At 36.5% G+C, this 20,041-nt stretch overlaps 1 protein-coding gene across 1 annotated transcript in view; it reads right to left on the reverse strand.

The window, feature by feature from the left end:
* TENM3 (teneurin transmembrane protein 3) overlaps positions 1 to 20,041 on the reverse strand; it is a 3,314,517-nt gene that overhangs the window by 168,555 nt on the left and 3,125,921 nt on the right. The window contains exon 16 of the mRNA XM_074231559.1: positions 8,122 to 8,262. Coding sequence (XP_074087660.1) covers positions 8,122 to 8,262 — 141 coding nt within the window. The remainder of the gene's footprint in view (positions 1 to 8,121; positions 8,263 to 20,041) is intronic.

Below are 20,041 nucleotides of genomic sequence, written 5' to 3' on the forward strand. Positions count from 1 at the left end.
TTCTTATTTTTTTACCTCTATCACTTTCATTTGTTTTTTAAAATCACTTTGTAACCTAAAAAAACCCCCACCCTATTACTTTATCTCTTCTAGGAATTCTAGTTGACTTGGCTGAGCAAACTGCATTTTTTTTGAGGTTTTGGAGTTAATCTGTTCCTTTGGATTTGTGTCTTGAGTTTCTTTGATACCATAATATCTTTCTATGATAGGACTTTTTGTTTGTTTTCTTTCAGCCTAATTCTTGACTTGAGATTTTATTTTAGGGTTAGACTCTATACACTTCAGAAGAGAATGTTGGGCTGAATTTAAGACCACAAAAATCTTTTTGATCCTTTCATGGAACAGTGATGTGTTATTCCAGGACCCCAGTGGCGGGGAGGGGGGAGGTGCTCAGTCTAGAGACACAGAGATTCCAAAGTAATGTGATATAGGGCAAAGTCAGCCCCCTGCCAGCCTGGTCTAAGTTGCAAGTTCCTGATCCAGAGTTGTGTCTGTCTGTTTGTCCCTTGTTGGGTATTCCAGGATATCAGCACACTGGGATACATGGCAAGTTCAGAAGGATGAAGTTTGAGTATTGGCTAGAATATTAGACATGAGTGAGACCCTGCTTTTCACAGCAAGGGTCTGAGCTGCAAGCATCCACCTCTACCACTACTGGGTATTGTCCACTCTGGATACCTGACCCAGAACTGGATGGTGAGAGACAGAGCAGTCAAATGGCATTTGTTGCTAGACCCTGCATGCCTGTGATCTTTTCCTACCCTGTGCTTCCTAGTTCTCTTTGCAGCTTCCATGGACTCTCCAAGTCCTGGTCTCCTGGCCACCCCCACCCTCCGCCAATGTCTGTAGACTACATCTCTCTTCGATGATGTGGGTTGTAAATATGACTCACCTCACTTTAGCTATTTTTTTTTTGGATTTGCCAATCAGATTTTTTTTAGGCAATGGAGTTAAGTGACTTGTCCAAGGTCACACAGCTAGGCAATTATTATGTGTCTGAGGCCACATTTGAACTCAGGTCCTCCTGACTCCAGGGCTAGTGCTCTATCCTCTCCACCATCTAGCTGCCCCCTCCCAATCAGAATTTGATCTAATGGGTTTAGATTTTTGTGGAAGAAACTGTAGTGAGAAGTATTCCTTCCAGTTACTCAGTTACCTTGGTTCTGTCCTCTGGACTAAATGACTTCAAGGTGTCTATTCATCTCTAACATTATAAGATTCCTTAGTAACAATCTATTTTTCACTTTTCATTTTAAATTAGAGGTAGGATACTATGCTAAATATTAAGGGTCAAAGATGAAGCAAGATATAACTTACCTTATCTTTGAGGGGTTTTAAATTTGTGAGTTATCTACTGGAAACACTAAATATAACCATTAAAATAAACAAATAAACAAATCTAGTCTAGTTTATGTGGGTCACACCTGGTATATTTATGGATCAATTTGGACAACTTTCTTTTTTTTTTGGTGAGTGTCAAGAAAATTAGGAAAGTCAATCTGAGCCCCTCTCCAAATTATGAATTCTGAAGTCAAACCACAGGCAACATAGAATCTTGGTTCAACGTGGAAGCATTCCTAGCTTCCGAAAAGAAGGAAACGGGCCAGTGTGAATGTCTATTTGCTATTTGGGAACATTCATAACAAAGCTTATTTAGCTTATTTTCATTAATTTGGATTATCATTATGTTATGATTCCTTGGATTACCTCTAGAAATTAAATCGATAATGTCTGACTAGAAAATCTGGACCATGCATTGCAGTGAAACAACTGATGCTGAATTAAAAGTTTTTTTTTTTTAAACCATATAACTGCTTTAAAATTCACGTATAGGTTCATTCTCTCACTGGAATCCATCATTACAATGGAAGGAATACAGCCATTGTAAAATTTTTATTTGCTTGGATGAGTTCGGCCTTCTAGCCTGGAGACTTCCAGTCTGAACTTTAGGGGACTGTTGTCTTGCTGGGGAGTGTTCCTATCTTGGTAAATCCCTTCCCACTCAGCACTAACAGTTTGGCGTTACTGATCTTTAAGTCACAGTACTTTAATTTGGCCAAACCAGGTGTGGTAGTTGGATTTAGCATTCTGAATGTTTTGTATTGATTGTAAACACAACTGGAAGTCAGCATGCTCTGGACACAGACTGATAAACTAGAAAAACAATTCTATATCCTATTCCACTGTTACCTGTTCCCCCAATTATAGAGATGCTCAGGCCCACCCAGGATTTCGGAAAGCCTTTGTTAACACAGGTCAGTTCAAAGGATCCCTTTCCTTCCTTACTGAGCACACTGCAGCCTCCTTAGGGCCTGAACCTGGAAACTTCTCCTCCCACTCCATCACTGGAGATAGCCACAGCTTTCAGAAAGAAGAGATGGTGAAAAGAAAAAGAAAACCAGAGATGGGGCCATAGAGAATTCTCCATTATTCTCATCTCCAACACATAGGTTTGGTCTCAAGCCAATCAAAGTCTTGGCAGTAAGAATAAGACTTACTTCATCTTGAAAACACGGTAGAGTGTCACCGTGAAGACTTTTTAAATGTGCCCCATGGAGTGGGAATGTGGGAATGCTATCATTCTATTTCCCTCCAAACTGTGATTTTCTTTTCATTAGGAAGTATGTGTCACAACAGTCTTAATGTCTTAAAATATAGTTGTCATAGTGTAAAAACAGAGGCATAAATATATACATCTATTGTTATTTCTTCCTCTTTCGTGTTATTTTATATATCTACACATCAGCAAACTGACATTTTAAGATAGTTTTAAAGAGATGTGTGGGGGTGGGTGGGAAATGGCATTTTAAAAATCAATTAATACACAGGAATTTGTCTACTAGAGAAGATGATAGTTTTCAGCTAAATCTAACTCAAAACCCAAAAGAACTCAAGATTATCAGAGCATTTAAAACTATGCTGATAATTAGGAAGCTTGAGACTTGTTTGAGACTTAATTTACATTTGAAAAGCATCTAAAATTACAAAAAGTTAAAAATGTATTACAAATGTACAGTATTGCATATTTACTATCTGCCTAACTTGTGGATTGATTTCCCCACACTGCTTAAAATTCCAAAGAAAAGGGTAAAGATAAAGGGAAAAAACCCCAAAACTTAACTAAAACTATGTGAAGTATAAGTGATGATGTATCTTCAAGGCTTTCAGAGCCATCACTAATTAGAATGTTAGGAAGCAAGGCCAGACACTCATAAACAATCAATAGCACACTCCAATCCCATGATCTAACCCTGGATTCAGACCTTTGTGTGATGTCTGATTGAATACTCTCCTTAGCCTTCTATAAACAATTATATAGTATAAGTTAATGTTGTTAATAAATTCCATAGACATTACAATCTAAGTGAAATAAAAAAACCCATTGCCTTGCAAACATAATTTAATAGAAAAAGATCAATATAACATCTAATTAAGGAACTATTATACATTACATTAACACAAAATACAATAAACAATATTGAAAAAACTCAATGGCCAGTTAGTCATAATGCTCTTTAATTTACATTCAATCTTTAGCCTGTTGCAAATGACTGTAAAGCATTTTAAAGTCATCTAGTATTAGGGAGAGTATTAGCTTAAGAGTAATTATGTAAAATTTATATAGAATTTCCATTTCTTTGATTAGAAAGGAAAATCATTTTTTCAACATTATATATGTACATAGAATTTCTTTTTTAATGGCACATTAAATAAATGATAACTTATATTAAATTTATTTCAAAAAGCATTTTAAAGTACCTACTATGTGTATGGCATTGCAATTGCGCAGTCAAAAATAAAATATTCATTGTCTTCAAGGACTTTGTTCCTGAAAAGTCTCCCCTTTTTTCACCTTCAAATAATAGCCATTTATTATCACAGGTCACCATATTCTCTTGCTGTTGAAATGAAATTATTGCTTGTTCAAAGGGGTTTTTGAATTTTGGATGCTTCCAAAATGAGAACTCCAGACCCCTTGCACTTCTACATTATCATCAGGAGGTATTCTGGCTACAAAACCCAGGAAACCTTTCAGCCAGAAAATACTCACTACTCAGCAAGTTGGGTCACTGCATGCTAATGTCTAGGTTTTGAGGAAATATGATTTTGAAGAAGTATTCTAAATTAATGATCAATACATTCTCTGGTACAGAGATTATAATTTGGACACAGGATCAGATAAAGTCTTTCCTCCCATGGTCCAATTTCTACTTCTGGGAAGATAGTAGAGTTTGTGGAATAAATCAACTATTCTCCTCTATTCTTTTCCCTTTTATTAGAATTATAAATAGGAGACAAAGATCTAAGAGTTTCAGGGACCCCATAATAATATAGTCTCATTTTACTAGCTGAAGAAATTGAGTCAGGGTAAAAGGTGGGATTTGAACCCAGACTTTCTTAAAGTCAGTTTTTTTTTTCATTGTACCAGGGAGCTTCCTTTCATTTCCCCATCTACCTCCTATACTGTTGTCTGTGTTTTCAGACACTAGCACAATTCATCCTTAACATTTAGATTCCATCTAGGACCCAGGACTTTCATGGCAAGCAGGGGGCACAGGTTTCATTCACCATTTTGCAAATGTTCATGAAATGCCATCAGAAGCCCTGGCTCAATATTAACTCAGAGAAAACAGATTTCTCTGCTGAATTCCTAGCATCATGACATGTTCCTTAGAGTTCTATTTAAAAAACAAGACTACGTAACATTGGGATGCATAAATCGGAGTATGTCTTTTAGGAACAGGGAAGTAATTGTCTCATTATACTCAGCACTGCTTAGGTTCCTACTGTGCTCAATTCAAGGCTCCACGAATTTCTTGATCTGGAGGGTTGTTAATGACTACATTAGGTTGCTAAAAGAAGTGGTGGAAGCTCTGTCCCTGGAGATCTTTAAAAACTGGATAGGATTAAAGAAACTCTCTGGAACAGCTCATATGGAAGATGGTTTCTCCAAAATGGTGATTCTATAATACTTTCTTATAGGTCCTGTAGGACACTGGTGGATCCAGGGTGACATATGAACTACCCATACCAACCTTGAATGCATCCATGATATATCAGAGGTTCTTTTTGCCCATTTACTCATCATGGAGCAATGGGGGAAAGGGCACTCAGCAGAGGAATTACAAAAGGATAGGGAACTTCTTCCCAACTTCCCTTTTGCCCAAGGGTTAGAACTATCTCTTCTGCCAGTCTGAAGAAGATACAATGAGGCATCTGGTAACACAAATTACATGGCAGTGGGCTTGAAATCGCTTAGACCTGAGTTCACTTATCATAGTCACCTAACATAACTGTTTGCCTCAGTTTCCTTAACTATAAAATAGAGATAATCTACATCACAGGTGGCTGTGAGGATCAAATGAGATAATATTTATAAAAACAACATTTAGCATAGTGTCTGACACATATAACCCTTAAACATAGTCCCTTCTCTACAGTTATGTGGAGCAAGTCATTAGGTGACAATCATTTTCAGTAATGACTTAGGGAAATTATCATTTTAAACTGTGGTCTGGAAAAGGTTCATTTCAGCATAAAACTTTCATAGCATTATCTTCTGCACCAAGACCATCTCCTAAAAGTGGAGAAAATTATAAGGAGGTGAGTTGATGCTACAGGAACTTTAAGAGTTTGATTCTACTTATAGGAGGAGTCCTGATGTACTCTCCCTTAACTGAGATTATCTAGGTAATATTTTCTTCTTATATTTTTAAATGTTTTTATTTATTTCATTAAAATTTCCCAATATCAAATTTTCAATATTTTTTAATTTAGAATTCCAACTTCAAATAAAAATGTTAAAATTGAAAAAGTATGTTAAAATTGTTTTTTACATGTAATTTGAAAAAAACCAAAATGTTTTTTTAAAAAATAAAAGAGTTCCAATTCACCACCTTCCAAGCTCTTCCTTAAGAAGGCAAGCAATTTAATGTCAATTATAAATGTGAAATCATTTAAATATATTTCCATATTAGCAATGTTGCAAAAGAAAAGAGACAAAAAATAAAACAAGGCAAATAAAGGAAAAAAGTAAACTTCAATCTGCACTCAGAGTCCATCAGTTCTCTTTCTGGAGCTGGATAGCATTTTTTAGCATGGGTCCTTTGGAACTTCTTCCTTACAATATTGTAGTTATTTGTGGTGTTACTATGTAGTATTCTCCGGGTTCTGCTCATTTCACTTCATTTGAGTTTATAAATCTCCCCAAGTTGTTTCTGAAACCATCCTACTTGTGATTGTCGGCATAATAGTATTCCAAGACAATCACACACCACAATTTGCTCAGGCAACTCCCAACAATGAGCAACCTCTCAATTTAGGCAATGCTTTCTAATTTCATGGACCAGTGTCCTTTCAGAGAAAATTTCTTGAATGGCTCTGAAACCGACCTCAGTATAGATCTTCACTCTTAAGTTCCAATGAATTTAGAAGGGAGGGGGAGTGCCAGAATAAAGTATCGATTATAACCAACACCAAGGGTATGGGGATGTTCCTTTATATGTGATGCAAAAATAACTTTAATAGTCATTCTATCTCTGTGACACTTAAGACCAATATTTTTTTAGGGGGGAAGTGAGACAATTGTAGTTAAGTGACTTGTCTGGGGTCACAAAGCTAGTTAGTATCAAGTGGCTAAGGTCAAATTTGAACACAGTGCTCTATTTATTGTGCCCCCTGGCTACTCCAAGATCAATCATCTTAAAAGAAAGTGCCTTGGCCATGGCCTTTGCCTTCTCTTTCTAATTACAGAGTCCTCAATAAGGGTTAACTATCCCTTGATAATCTTCAAAGGAGTCAATGCTGAGACCCTGTTGACCTAACAAGAATAGATTTGGGGAGGGAGCTGGAATAGATATTATTTATCTTATGGGCAGTTACTTTAGATGTTTATATATGTGTTATCACTGCAGAGTAATTAAGCATTTGTTTAAAGTAATTATACTTTCCTTAATTAAAATCTCCCACCTGCAGTTTCAATTAGGGAAGCCATTCTTCACCCCCTTTAAAGCATTTTGGAGCAGCAGTCACCTCCTAACCCAGATGTGGCCAACTTTCCACCATGAGTTTATAATGTTTAAGGAACATGGGGCACTTTCTATGAAAAGGCCTCATGTAGAGACCATTCATTACGATTATGAAAATATAATGTCTCATAAAACTCTCTCCCCTCCCTAAGGAGTAGGAGGCATGCCACAAAGTATTATTATCATAATAAAACAAGATGAGGAGAGGGATGAAAGATGACAAAAAGCATGAGTCACAGTAGATTTGTGTGTGTGTGTGTGTGTGTGTGTGTGTGTGTGTGTGTAAAAGGATATATGTTCATTAAGAATGTAATAGCTTCTTTCTCACCCTGGTTTGGAAGCCACCCACACAGAGCCAGGCATTGACAGATGCCAAAGGATGAATCAAGCATGCTAGATAAGAGATATAAAAAGCGAGAGATGGAGGAAAGGAGGAACAGGGACCCAGCTAACATGGCTCTAAGGCAGCCTTGGTCTGTTGGGCAAGAAATGGGAAAAGATTGCTGGAACAGGTACAGGTGAGATATCTGGAGTGGACCAATGAAATTCAGCTTTACAATCAGAATCTATTGATTTAAACATCTCTCAGTCTAAAATGCAAAAACTGGAGGTCCAGAGAAACTGAAAGGGGACCTTAATTGCCTCACTAAGACAATTTATACAGTATTTTAACTTTAAAGATGATAAGGAAGACAATGTGTAAAATGAGCAAGAGGAAGATATACTGACTATGACCTATTTCACTTTAACTTAAGCTGAAAATCCATATGCAGACATACTCTGGGGACAAAAAGTGGCACAATTTATGAACCAGATGAGGCATAATTTCATTACTTCAATTATTTAAAGAAAAAGGTTATTCCTATTAGTTCAGCAAAATAATTTTAAAATGATTTAAACTTCTTTTTTTGTAATTTAAATTCTTTGCAACGATTTTTGTTGTTGAGGTTGTTATTGTTGTTGTGGTAATACTCTGGGGATAACTTTTACTCTCAGCCAACCCACTTCCCAAAAAGTAGATGTGAACATGGCTGTAAAAAAAAATTCAAAGAAATATTAAACAAGACACAGAACAAAGCAGTGTATCTCTTACCATTGTCACCAGAAGGTAATGAGACAGTGTTTGTTGGCACAGTATCAGCATTCACTTTTCCATTCTCAAAAGTGTCATTTTCAGTTTGTTGCAATTGCCAGTTGAGGCCAAATAGATGCATTGCTGGGGGTTTAAGAATACATATTGTTTAAAGTTTTCCTGTTTTTTTTTTTTTTTGTTTTAGACGCAACTGATAAACCTTTCTATAAAGAGTCACCTGCAAAGTTGAATACTAATGTTCTGGAATACCAGGATTAATAATAAACATCACAGAATAGTTCACTGGCACAAATACAACTTAGAAAGCAAAACAGTTCAAAATGGTAACACTTTAGCAATTATGTTATCCTAGTCAATCGGTCATTAACAATGGGAAGTTTCCCATTTGCTTTCCTTGGTCTGAGCATGAATTCCCCCTACATGATTCAGGTAAAAATGGACTTCTGTATTCATTCTCCCTTTTTAAAGGCTGCAATATGAAGTTTAATTTGATTCTATTTCTTAGAATCTTTCCTCTGGTAAAACTATTTACTATAAAATAATTAACTCCCTTAAGAGGAGTACAAGGAGGATGGTATCAACCATGCAAAGTGCTTTCCTCTATGTATCCCATGTGGTAGGTAGTGCAAGTGTTCTTATACTCATTTTAAAGATAAGAAAATGGACTCTTGGGGAAGTAAAGTGTAGCAAGTTACAGAACCAGGATTTGGACTAAATAGTCTCTTTTTGGTAAGACCACCCTGTAAAGTCATGTGAAGGTTATTCAAATGAGTGATCAGATTAACAACAGGAGAATGTAAGCCTTTGGAGAGCAAGAGCTATTTCATTTTGTCTTTGCATTCTCAGAGATGAAGATAATGCTTTGCATGAATTACATTAATGAAAAATGAGTTGGGACTCTATCTTTCTCTGACTCTATTTGTGTGTCTGTCTGTCTCTTTCCCTCCCTCCTCCCATCTTGACTATGTTTTTTCAGGGGAACTTTGGTCATCAACTCCATTCAAAAGCCTTTATCATGTACCAGAATTGTAGCACTGGATAACTTATAAGTTACTCAGGTAATGGTGGAGTGGGTAAAAATATAATGCATGTACTATGAATAACTGAAACCTACAGATTTCTTCTGCCATATACTCTCATCTATGATTTCAGGGACCAGTAAATAAACACTGAACAAATAGAGAAAGAAATAAGATTAAATATTTACATTGTATGCAAGCTAATGGAAGGTTAGAGTGGTGATTGATGGTTAAGAAAATCTGGTATTCAGAAGACATGGGGGAAGCAGGGGAAACTGTCATTCTTCACAAATGTTCAAAGACTTTTTCAAGGCAGTGGCATTTCAGAGCAGTTCCAGGGAGAAGGCAAAGGAGATCACATTCCAAACATGTATGAATTAGACTACAGTTACTCTGAATCTTGGTGGTATACAGGATGCATCAATTAATCAGCAAATATTTATTAAGCACCTTAACTGATGTCAGGTATTGTTCTGAGCCCTGGAGATTAGAAGATAAAAAAGGAAACACTTCCTGCTCTATAGGAACTAATGTTCCATGAGAGAAGATCAAATGTACACATAGAAGTATATGAAGACTAAGTAGAGAGACAGGGACCAGACTTGTAATTCATTAGGATAGAGAACTCACAGATAAATAAGCTCCACCTCTACCATGATTTGGCATCTTTCCTCCAGTTTCTGGAATTAGTTGTGAATCAAGCTCGAGAGTCCATACTTATGAGCATAATTGTTTTCTCCCCATTAGTCAGAAGGACAATAAGAAACAGGGATTGTTTCTTCCCTTCCTAGACATCTTCATAGCTCAGCACATTGATAAATGATTGGTGACTTGACTCGGTTGCCTAGACCACTGAATGACCTGCTCATGTTTCCAGAGTTAGTGTGTGTTAGAAGCTGGAACTTCAAACCCGGTCTTCTTGGATCCAAGGCCACCTCATCAACCATCTCCAATTCAATTCACTAAACATTTAGAATGAATAGAAACTGAAAATTAAGGTAGTTTGATATAAAGCAGTTAGAGATGACACCAGTAGCTGGGAGATCAGGAGAAGCTTTGTGTAAAAGGTGGTACTTGACCATTGTTTTTACTGTTGTATGATGTATTTCATGCTTCTTCCCCTTCATTAGAATGTAAAGCCCTTAAGGACAAGGACTATCTTATTACTTCTCTTTATATCCCCAGCATTTAACACTCTGGTTGGCAGACAGTATTCAATGAATAAATATCTCTTGACTTGACAGAGAAATCAATGGGCAGATCTACCTATAAGAGAGAGGCTACATAAAAGTTACATGCAGGTTATCAGGAGTCACTTAAGATGGAATCACAGGGTGAGATCTTGGCGACTCTGAGGGAAGGGATGGTGCTTTTGGTTGAAAATATTTATATCTGTAGGAACTTAAGTCTGTAGGAGGACCTCTTAGATCAGAACACCTTTTATTCATTTTAAAGATAGGGAAGCTTGAAACATAGAAAGTTGACTTTTACAATGGAATGATTTGAGAGGGTATGGAAAATCATTTTTCAGAAATGTGTCATTTTTCTATCAGTGGCCAATATACAATAAGGCTTGTTTTATGTGATAGTAGTAGTTATCTACTTTCAAAGTGGTAGAGGAGATTGCCTTATCTCTTCATCCTTATAACTTTTTTCTTTGTGCCATTCACATTTTTTTCTCTTAAAATATGAATGACTCTGAGAAAGTTCTCACCTACAGATGTTTTTAGTTAACACTTTAGAGTTTTGTAAATACTTGAGGGGATCACTTAAAAGCAAGAATAGCAAGACAATATGTTTAGAAAGGAAAATGATCAATGTTGGAGGGGATGTGGGAAAATTGGAACACTAATGAATTGTTGGTGGAGTTATGAACTAATCCAATCTTTCTGGAGAGCAATTTGGAATTTGGCCAAAGGACAATAAAAATATGTATGCCAAATGATCCAGTCATATCACATAAGGAGATCATGAAAAAGGGTAAAACTTCTACATGTACAAAAATATTCAGAATAGCTCTTTTTGTTGTGGCAAAGAATTGGAAATTGAGGGGGTCCCCATCAATTGGGGTATGGCTGAACAATTTGTGATATGTGTATGCAATGGAACATGATTCTTTTATAAGAAATCATGATGGATGGCATTTCAGAAAGGCCTGGAAAGACTTGCATAAGAATTGTTGCTGAGTGAAATGAACAGGACCAGAAAAACATTATACATGCTAACCACAACATGGAATGATGATCAATCATGATGGACTTGTACAGCAGTACAATAATCAAAGACAATTCTAAAGACTTGTGATAGAAAATACCATCCATATCCAGACAAGTTTAAATGAAGACCAAAGCTTATTACCTTCAATTTTTAAAAGTTGTCTCATGCATTATTTTTTTCTCTCTATTATTTTCTTTCTTCCATTTGGATATGATTCTTCATTCACAGTATGATCAATATGGATCTATGTTTAGCATAGTTACAAATATAGAGCCTATATCAGATTGCTTTCTGTCAGAAGGAGAGGGGAAGGAAGGGAAGGAAGGAGAAAAATGTAAAACTCAAAAACTTGCCAAAAAATGATTGGTAAAAACTTAAATAAGAATAAGAATCTGAAGAATAAGATAAGTTCAAGGAAAGTGGAAACAAACTTTGAGAGAGTACCAAAGACAAACTTCTATTCCAAAATTTTTTTCTGAAAGCTAGATCTTGTATTTAAGAAGGATGGTTAATATAAACACAGAATTCCCAGACAGAATATCAGTATGGATATTGAATCAATCAGTCAATTAAAAATTCAACTACATAAACTAGGTGCAAACAAGTCATGAATCAATTTGGAAGAAGCCAATAACAAAGCACTCTTTGGACAAGACAGATGGCTTCACAGAGGAAATGCCTTGTGACTAGCTGAAAAGATCAGTTAACACAACTGCAACTATAAATAAAAGTATAGCCCATCTGAAAGATACATTCCTATGGTAAAAGAGTCAGTGGTAGAAGATCTAGATTCAGGAGGGTCTTAAAGTAGCAGACCCTTGCGACTGTACCAGAGACCATCCATGGGAGTGGAGGAGTGAGCTCAGAGGGTACTTTCTATATCTAGTCTCCTCATGTCCCCCCATCATCCTAATGGAGAGTAGGTAGTCTGATCTATAGCTGAGGTTAGATTCAGAGTATACACCCAGCATAAATAGGAACACAGAACAAAGACAGATAAGTTACCTGAGGGAGGAAACAACTTCAAGAATGATCCCTCCCTACCAGAGAAAAATGATGCCCAAGAATCGAGAATGAAGTTCAAGTCAATAGGAGCTCATGAGTTCAATCTGTTCCCATCCCTGGACTTGGTTCCAACTCTCCATGTTTTCTGTGGGAGTATATGCCCAGACTTTGGGGTGAACTCTTGTTTGGACCAACTACTCTTACTCAGGGGATGACATACATGGCATCCTCTTCACTATACATGAATTGAAGCTGTTAGTTGATAATCAGTGGGAAGCAGAGCAGTGGGGGCTTCTGAGTACTAGAAACCTCAGACAGATTAGAGAATTCTGAGTCAGCTGCTCTTTGGCACCTGAAGTCTGAGTATGAGTGTAGGTTTGGGGAATAACCCCCAAAGAGATGCAACAGAAAGATAAATACTCCATAAGGAGGATGCCCAGAAGTTCATAGAGATACACAAGGGCATGGGAACTCCCCTAGATATTGCTTTTCTCCGGGATTGGGGCAGGTTGATGAGGACAGTGGTTTTTTGACTTTTTTTTAATTGATGGGATTTCCTTAGAGGAATAAAAAAATGATTACATATAAAACTGGGAATCTTCTTTGTTTTAAATCTAAACCCAGAGGTCGGAATTATCTTTGTGTCCTGTTCTAAATTTCCTTCTTCCCTCTTCTATGTATTGTCAATATATTGTATTAACACACTTTTGGTGCCACTATCATATATCACTGTCCTCCCTATTTCTCCTTTTCCTTTCCCCTGCAATAAAAGGTCTTTCTTAAAACTCTGTGTGAGTGGGTGGGTGTGGGTGTGTTTCTTATAAATGTTCTTTCATTCAAAAACTAGCAGCTAGAACTGACCTCAGAGGAAAACTTGGGATCCAGTCTTTTCTCTGATATATTGACTGTATCATTATATAGGCTGCTTAATTTCTCAGTGACTTAGGAGTTGGAGAAGTTGCTAAGATTTTTTCCTTACTTTAAAAATGAAATCAGAGGTCTAATTCTCTCATCTACCCCCCTCCCAAAAAAACTCCCCAAACCCTGAGGATGAGAACACAGAACCACAAGATATGAAGTTTGAATGGACCTCAGAGATCAGTTCATCCATTCTCCTCACTTAACAGATGACGAAACTGAGGTTCAGAGAAACTAAAGGGTTTACCCAAGGTCATAGAGGTATTAAATAGCAGAAGTGGGCTTAAAATCCAGTTCTCATCCTAAAGCTAGTACTCTTCCATTACATGATGCTAAAGAACATTAATCATCCAAAAAGGGTGTGCTGGTTGGCTTCAAGTCTCTCCCACTGTCAGCAGTATTTTTACTTGAAGGACTTCTGTGTGGTTGATTCCAGAAAGAACAATGTGATTCCTCCAAACAGTCCAATTCTCTGACCCGCTGACTCGATTGACACCAACCCACAGAGAAATTTCTCTAGGTTGATGCAGGAGAATTTGGCTTTCTTTCTTACAAGAGCAGCCAATGGAGACTTTTGGCCTAGCTTTTTTTTGCCCTGCAGAGCTTGGAATGAGTAGGAGAACTGAGCTGAGTACTCACAAGAGCCTTGCTTTTGGAGTTTTTAAGGCTGTTGATAGAACACCAAAACAACTAGCAAATTTAGCTAGTTCAATAAAAAGATTGGGCCAATCTATTCTTTGAGCTCATGCAGAGACCAAATAACTGGCCCACTAATTGAATTTTTCATCATTTACTTGGTGGTTCTGGGAAAGAGTAATGAGAACCTAATTTTCTTTGTTGATACTACTTGATATGCCTCTGTAAATTTACAAACATGGAGGATTCTCTTTCCATCTTTCAAAATATATGCAATGAATGAATGATGAGATTTTGTTAAGCTCCTACTCTTTGTGATGAACATTGCACTAGGTTCTGGGTACAAATAAAAATGGAGAAAGTTCTTGCCTTCAAGAAGTTTAGATTCTAAAAGGAGGAAATAACATACATAGGGAAATGGTCAGGGAAGGCAATTTTGTTCTGAGAAATCACGTGAATTGAGAGTAGTCAAAGGGCAAGTTGATTAGTTACTGTGTTCCCAGACCAAGAAGTAGAAAATGGAGGTCATGGAGAAGGAGGCGCATCAGATGACAATATGCCTGGGAAAGATTTGCCTCCTGCTGGATAAATGGATAATAGGAAGTAAAATGGTATGGAGTTGGTTTGATACATTTTTTTGGGGGGGAGGTAAATTTGCATTTATCCATCAAAACCAAATAGATTACACAAAGAGGATAGGAATGTAAGAAAACCTTGAAGGGCCAGATTGATGCAGTCAATTATTTATTTATTTTTTAAAAGACAAAGAAAAAGAAGATAGGGTGAAAATTTTTATTTCAAAATAAAAAACATAACTTTTTTGATTCAGTTGATGCATCTGGTCCTTCTATTCTTGATGATTTCTGGCATGATTTGGGAGGGGAAAGAGATACAGTGGCAGGAAATATGGTGAGATGCTCTGCTAGGTCTTCGTTCCTGGTAGACTAAGAACTAAGGATGTCCTAGACTTACTGTTATGCTAGCTTTTCCATTTTGTACTGATTTTCAGGGATCAACCAGGAGGTTACAGAATATTGGAACTTGCAAGCTGTCAACCCAGATATATCACCTCCTCTGCAAAGAAGTGAAATGTGGTTTGTCATTTTGAGTTAAGCAGTGCAGTTTTTTTTGATGGCAAACTGTCAAGATCTTTGTAAATATTTTTCATTCATATTATTATATAGTCTTACCACAAAAAATCCACTTAATGATAGGCTTGGCCATATTATTGGTTTTAATAGTCTTTGAAGTGTAAAAGTAATACAGGGGATATGACACAGATGTTGAATGTAAAACGTAAAACAATTCTGTGATGTTTGTGTTTGGAGCACCATTTCTTTTCTTTTCTTTTTAACCAGATGGACAACAGCTTTATTGTATATTTTTATTATAGAAAATCCCAATAAAATGGGATTCTTATTCTACTTAAGATGTTGACTAATGAGAATCATACCCAGTAATAACTGTGCCTTATACAATGCTACATTGAAAACAGGGAGTACTAAGTTGCCAGCCTTTTCCTACTCTCTGGATTAAAATTCCATGTTCAGTTTTTTACTGAAACTCATTAGCAATTCGGTATTTTTTCAAGATTTCTATCCATAAAAAGATGTTTGTGGAATTTATTCCAAGGGCAACAAAGACAAAAAAATCAAAGGAGGATGGCAGTTTCATAATGGTTGAGAATGCTTCAGGAATTACCAGGCATGGACGTAATAAAACTACATGGCTTTACTTGGCAAGGAAGGAGAAGGAAAAAACTGTTTGTGTGGAGGAAAATTGGCTAAATAAGATACATCTGTAAATAAGTAACATTGAGCATAATCTTCCAATGCAGAACTAGTGGGCAGACTTGTGAAAAGCTAGAGAAGGCTACTCTCCACGGGTTTATATCTAAGAGAAAATGAACCTTTAGTGACGCATAAGCTAAATTGGATGTTTATTTTCTAGGTCATGAAGCTCTTCTGCACATAGAAAAAGAAAAGGGAGATAGAATTTTTACATGACACTATCAGGTCTTTTTTTTCCCTAAGTCTCAAACAATGTTTACACATTATAACATATTTTTATGTTATAATTTAAAAGAAAGGATCATTTTTTGTAGGTAACAGAATATAGAAGATAGACCCTCAACCTGAACTTGGGAAGAATACTAACCATGATGAGAGCTGGGGAGCACCATATCAACCCTCTAGAATTACACTATCTTCTTAACTGATTTACAAAATGTGGACTGGTTCAGTGATTGGTTCTGCCAGGGTCAGGAGATCCTGATGAGGTCTTCGGACAGAAGCAGTTTATCAGCACAGGTGATGAAACAAAGCTTGCTTCAGGGTTGATGTGTGTGGAAGATGGGTGATGATGGGGAATTCAAAGCGATGCAGGGAGGTTTAAAGTGGGAGAAGAAGGGTGATTAGAGGAAAACTGCTGAGGTTATTGAGTCATGCCTGATACTTCATGAACCTCATTTGTGGTTTTATTGGAAAAGGTACTGATGCTGCTTGTCACTTCCTTCTCCGGCTCATTTTACAGATGGAAAAACCGAGGTAAACAGGTTAAGTAACTTGCTCAGCTGGTAAATGTTTCAGACCAGATTCTAATTCAGGAAGATGAGATCAGAGAACCTGGGATCATTCATTTAACTAGAAGAGATCTTAAAGGCCATCTAGATGAGTTTCTTCATTTACAGATGAGGCTCCGAAAGACTTGCACAGGTCACAGAATTAGTAAGTGGCAGAATTAAGATTCAAACTCAGGTCCTCTCAACATAATCTAGTACTTTTTCTTCTGCATCATTCAGTTAGGTGCAAAGGAATTCTGAGATTGAGAGGAAGATTCTAGAGGTAAATCTGAAGAACACCTGGATGACCACTGTATCTCAATGTGGTATATACCACCTTGTCTTCATGTGAAAATAAGAAACAGATTTCCTGTCTTTGCCACCCTTGAAGAATTAGAGCAAAAAGCTATGGTGAAATGACAAAAAATATATAGTGTTCTTGAAACCAGTTTGTAGTCATAGTTCTTATGGGGAATTACTAGACTACAAGTCACAAGGACATAACAACGAGACTATGAACATAAAGGGAGCCATCTTCATTTGAAATCAGCAAAGTTAAAAAGTGTTTTCTAAATATATTAAACCTCAGGCTATTTAATACCTTTAGGTGTTTGAAAAGAAACAACCCATGTCATTCCAAAGAATCTTCTACTATGTAATTAGTGGGATCATTTTTTCCTTCTGAAGGAAATTGTAAAGATAGAGAATTTCAAGGTATTGTTATAAATAATTTTATTTAGAGCAAAAGTTTTTTTTAGGTTTTTGCAAGGCAAACAGGGTTAAGTGGCTTGCTCAAGGCCACACAGCTAGGTAATTATTAAGTGTCTGAGACCGGATTTGAACCCAGGTACTCCTGACTCCAGGGCCGGTGCTTTATCCACTACACCACCTAGCTGCCCTAGAGCAAAAGATTTCTAAAATGACCAATGATTTGGTTTATAATTAATTCCTCTATTTTTAAGGATAGTAATTTGAAATAATGTTAATAATTAATATATATATATATATGTATTAAGAAGAGGAGAGTGGAGAGTGGCATAGTGGAGCCTTGAAGCTAATTATAAAAGTTTTATATTTTTTCCTCTGATATGTAACTGTGAGACCCTAGAAAAATCACTTAACCCCCTTGTTGCATAGTCAACTTGCCAAATCACTGAAAAATTACTCATTTACAGTGTTTTAAAGATTTTCTGAACTATGAATTCCCCATCTCATTGAGATTATGGATCTGGACCAAAAGTATTATTCAAATAAATATACTTTGATAGGGGTGTTTCTTTTCTGACACAGAATTATAAGTTCTATACTAATTTCTTGGTGATTTAAATTTGTCGATGGAATAGCATTAAATTGTTTCTCAGCAGAAGCAAAAATCTTAAAAATATTTTTAATTATATTCAATATGGCCAGGCAGGTATTCCCATTTTACAAATGGGAAAACTGAAGCACAGAGAAGATATGATGTGCCAAAAGTAAGACCAAAAATCGGCATCAGAGTCAAAACTAAATTCACACCTCTCAGTACTTAATTTGTGTTTTTCCATTTGAGTCTCCTGCTTTTGTTTGGATCTACTGATATCTGAGTCTTGTACTATATTTAAAAGCTAATCTGATAAATTTTGAAAACATCACCTATCCAACTATTTATCTGCATTTCAAACAACAGCAAACAGAATCTAAAAATGTTTTTCGTCATAGAAATGTATCATAAATTAAGACAGTGACCAGAACATGGAGGGTTTGGAAAACATAATGTAGGGGAGTACTGTTGAAGGAGGAAAAGGCTATGTTTAACCTTTAACTCATTCAGTATCTCCAATCACATAGAGATGTAATCATTTAATTACCCAATCCAAATATTCCAGAATAATTCCCTGCTCCACGCAGTTGTTGATTATCTTTCTCCATGCCTCTCTTTATATGAGAGGTATTCATTGTCTAGAGCTTCAAGAGACTATTGGAAATGATTGGTTTACAAATCTATAGCAGAGACAGGTAGTGCAGTGATTACAGCCCTCGACTTAGAGTTGGGGAAGACCTGAGTTCAAATTTGACCTCAGATACTTAAGAAGCTGTGTGACCCTGGGCAAGTTCCTTAACCTTTATCTGCCTCAATCTCTTCAAGTGAATGATGGGAATAATAAGAGCCCTTACCTTACGGGGTTGTTAAGAGTATCAAATGAGCTAACATTTGTAAACCTCAAAGTACTATATACTATTACTAATTATTGATATCTTAGCTGGAAATAGTTTATTAGATCTCCATTTGAGAACTGATTTTTGATAAATAATAACAATATTTATGATAGCTGACAACTATAAGCTTTGCAAAGTGCTTGACATACTTGATATCATTTTTTCCTTCAGGATGGGTTTAAAAGGGGATAAACTTCAGAAATAGGAGCATGGCTCTGAGAATCGTTGAGATTGGAGAATGTCTCATTGTTTACAAGGGAATATGGGGAAAGGAAAAGCTGAAATGGGAGATAGTAAGAACCAAATTGAAACATGGCTCATTTCATTTTTTTTCTAGAGCTCCTAAAGACTCAAACATATAAATGCACATCTATACAGACACACCCATACACACATACACAGAGCTGAATTCTGCCAATGGGTACTTCAATCTCTTATAAACCCTTCCTTGGTTCAGATAACTGATTTCTGGGACCATTCAAAGGAATGACTTTTTCCTGAGGGTAAGAGAAGAAATTCCCCAGATAGAACCAAACAAGTCAAAACCCATTTTGAAGTAGTCAGTATTATTTGACTTTTGCTATCCACCATTTTAATGAGTGTATTTCTCTGCTGTTATACAAGTCAGTGATTAAAAAAATTTCCATAGCATAAAGCCTAGGGTAGTGCCACATAGAATACAAGTCCTTGATCAACTATGAAAACCTGATGTTTCCATCCAACAACAGAAGGGTTAGAACTCCACCTTCCTGTATGGTCTATTGACATATCTGCAACTTAACATCTTCTAATCTAAGTGGTCTTTTAATTCTGAACAGCCTATAATGCTCTATTCATTCTGAATTAGAGGACTCTCCATTTTCCATTTTCTGTAGTTTTTTACAATGATCTGCCATCAACCATCTTACCTACCCTACCCACCCCCCCCCCCCATCCATCATATTGGTTGAAATAGCTGGGGAAAATAAACTCATAAAGCTCCATCAGGGAAATTTTATGATGGAACTTTCTTTTAGTCTTGAAGATAATTCAGTCAAGAAAAGTTTTTCACACATATGTTATGGTTTTTATTTCCAAAGCTGTTAAAAGATTGGACGAATCCGTGGATCATTTTACCACTCTGCATGATTTCTTCTAATTCTGCTTAAAAAAGCAGAAAAGGGACATGCTGTTTGTATGCAATTGGCATGGACTCTATTTCATGATTCATTCTTATTTAGCCACAATAGCAATTTGACAACTATCCACAAAATTATATTCTTTTAAAACAATAATAGAACTTCTAAGAAGTAGAGTTAGTACCATGAAGAAAGGCTTTGGACTCAGGAGAACCTGAGTGAAGTTCTGTCTTAACCTCTCACTTAACCTT

This window comes from Macrotis lagotis, chromosome 3 (assembly GCF_037893015.1).
Source record: "Macrotis lagotis isolate mMagLag1 chromosome 3, bilby.v1.9.chrom.fasta, whole genome shotgun sequence".
In the NCBI taxonomy this organism is placed as follows: Eukaryota; Metazoa; Chordata; class Mammalia; order Peramelemorphia; family Peramelidae; genus Macrotis; species Macrotis lagotis.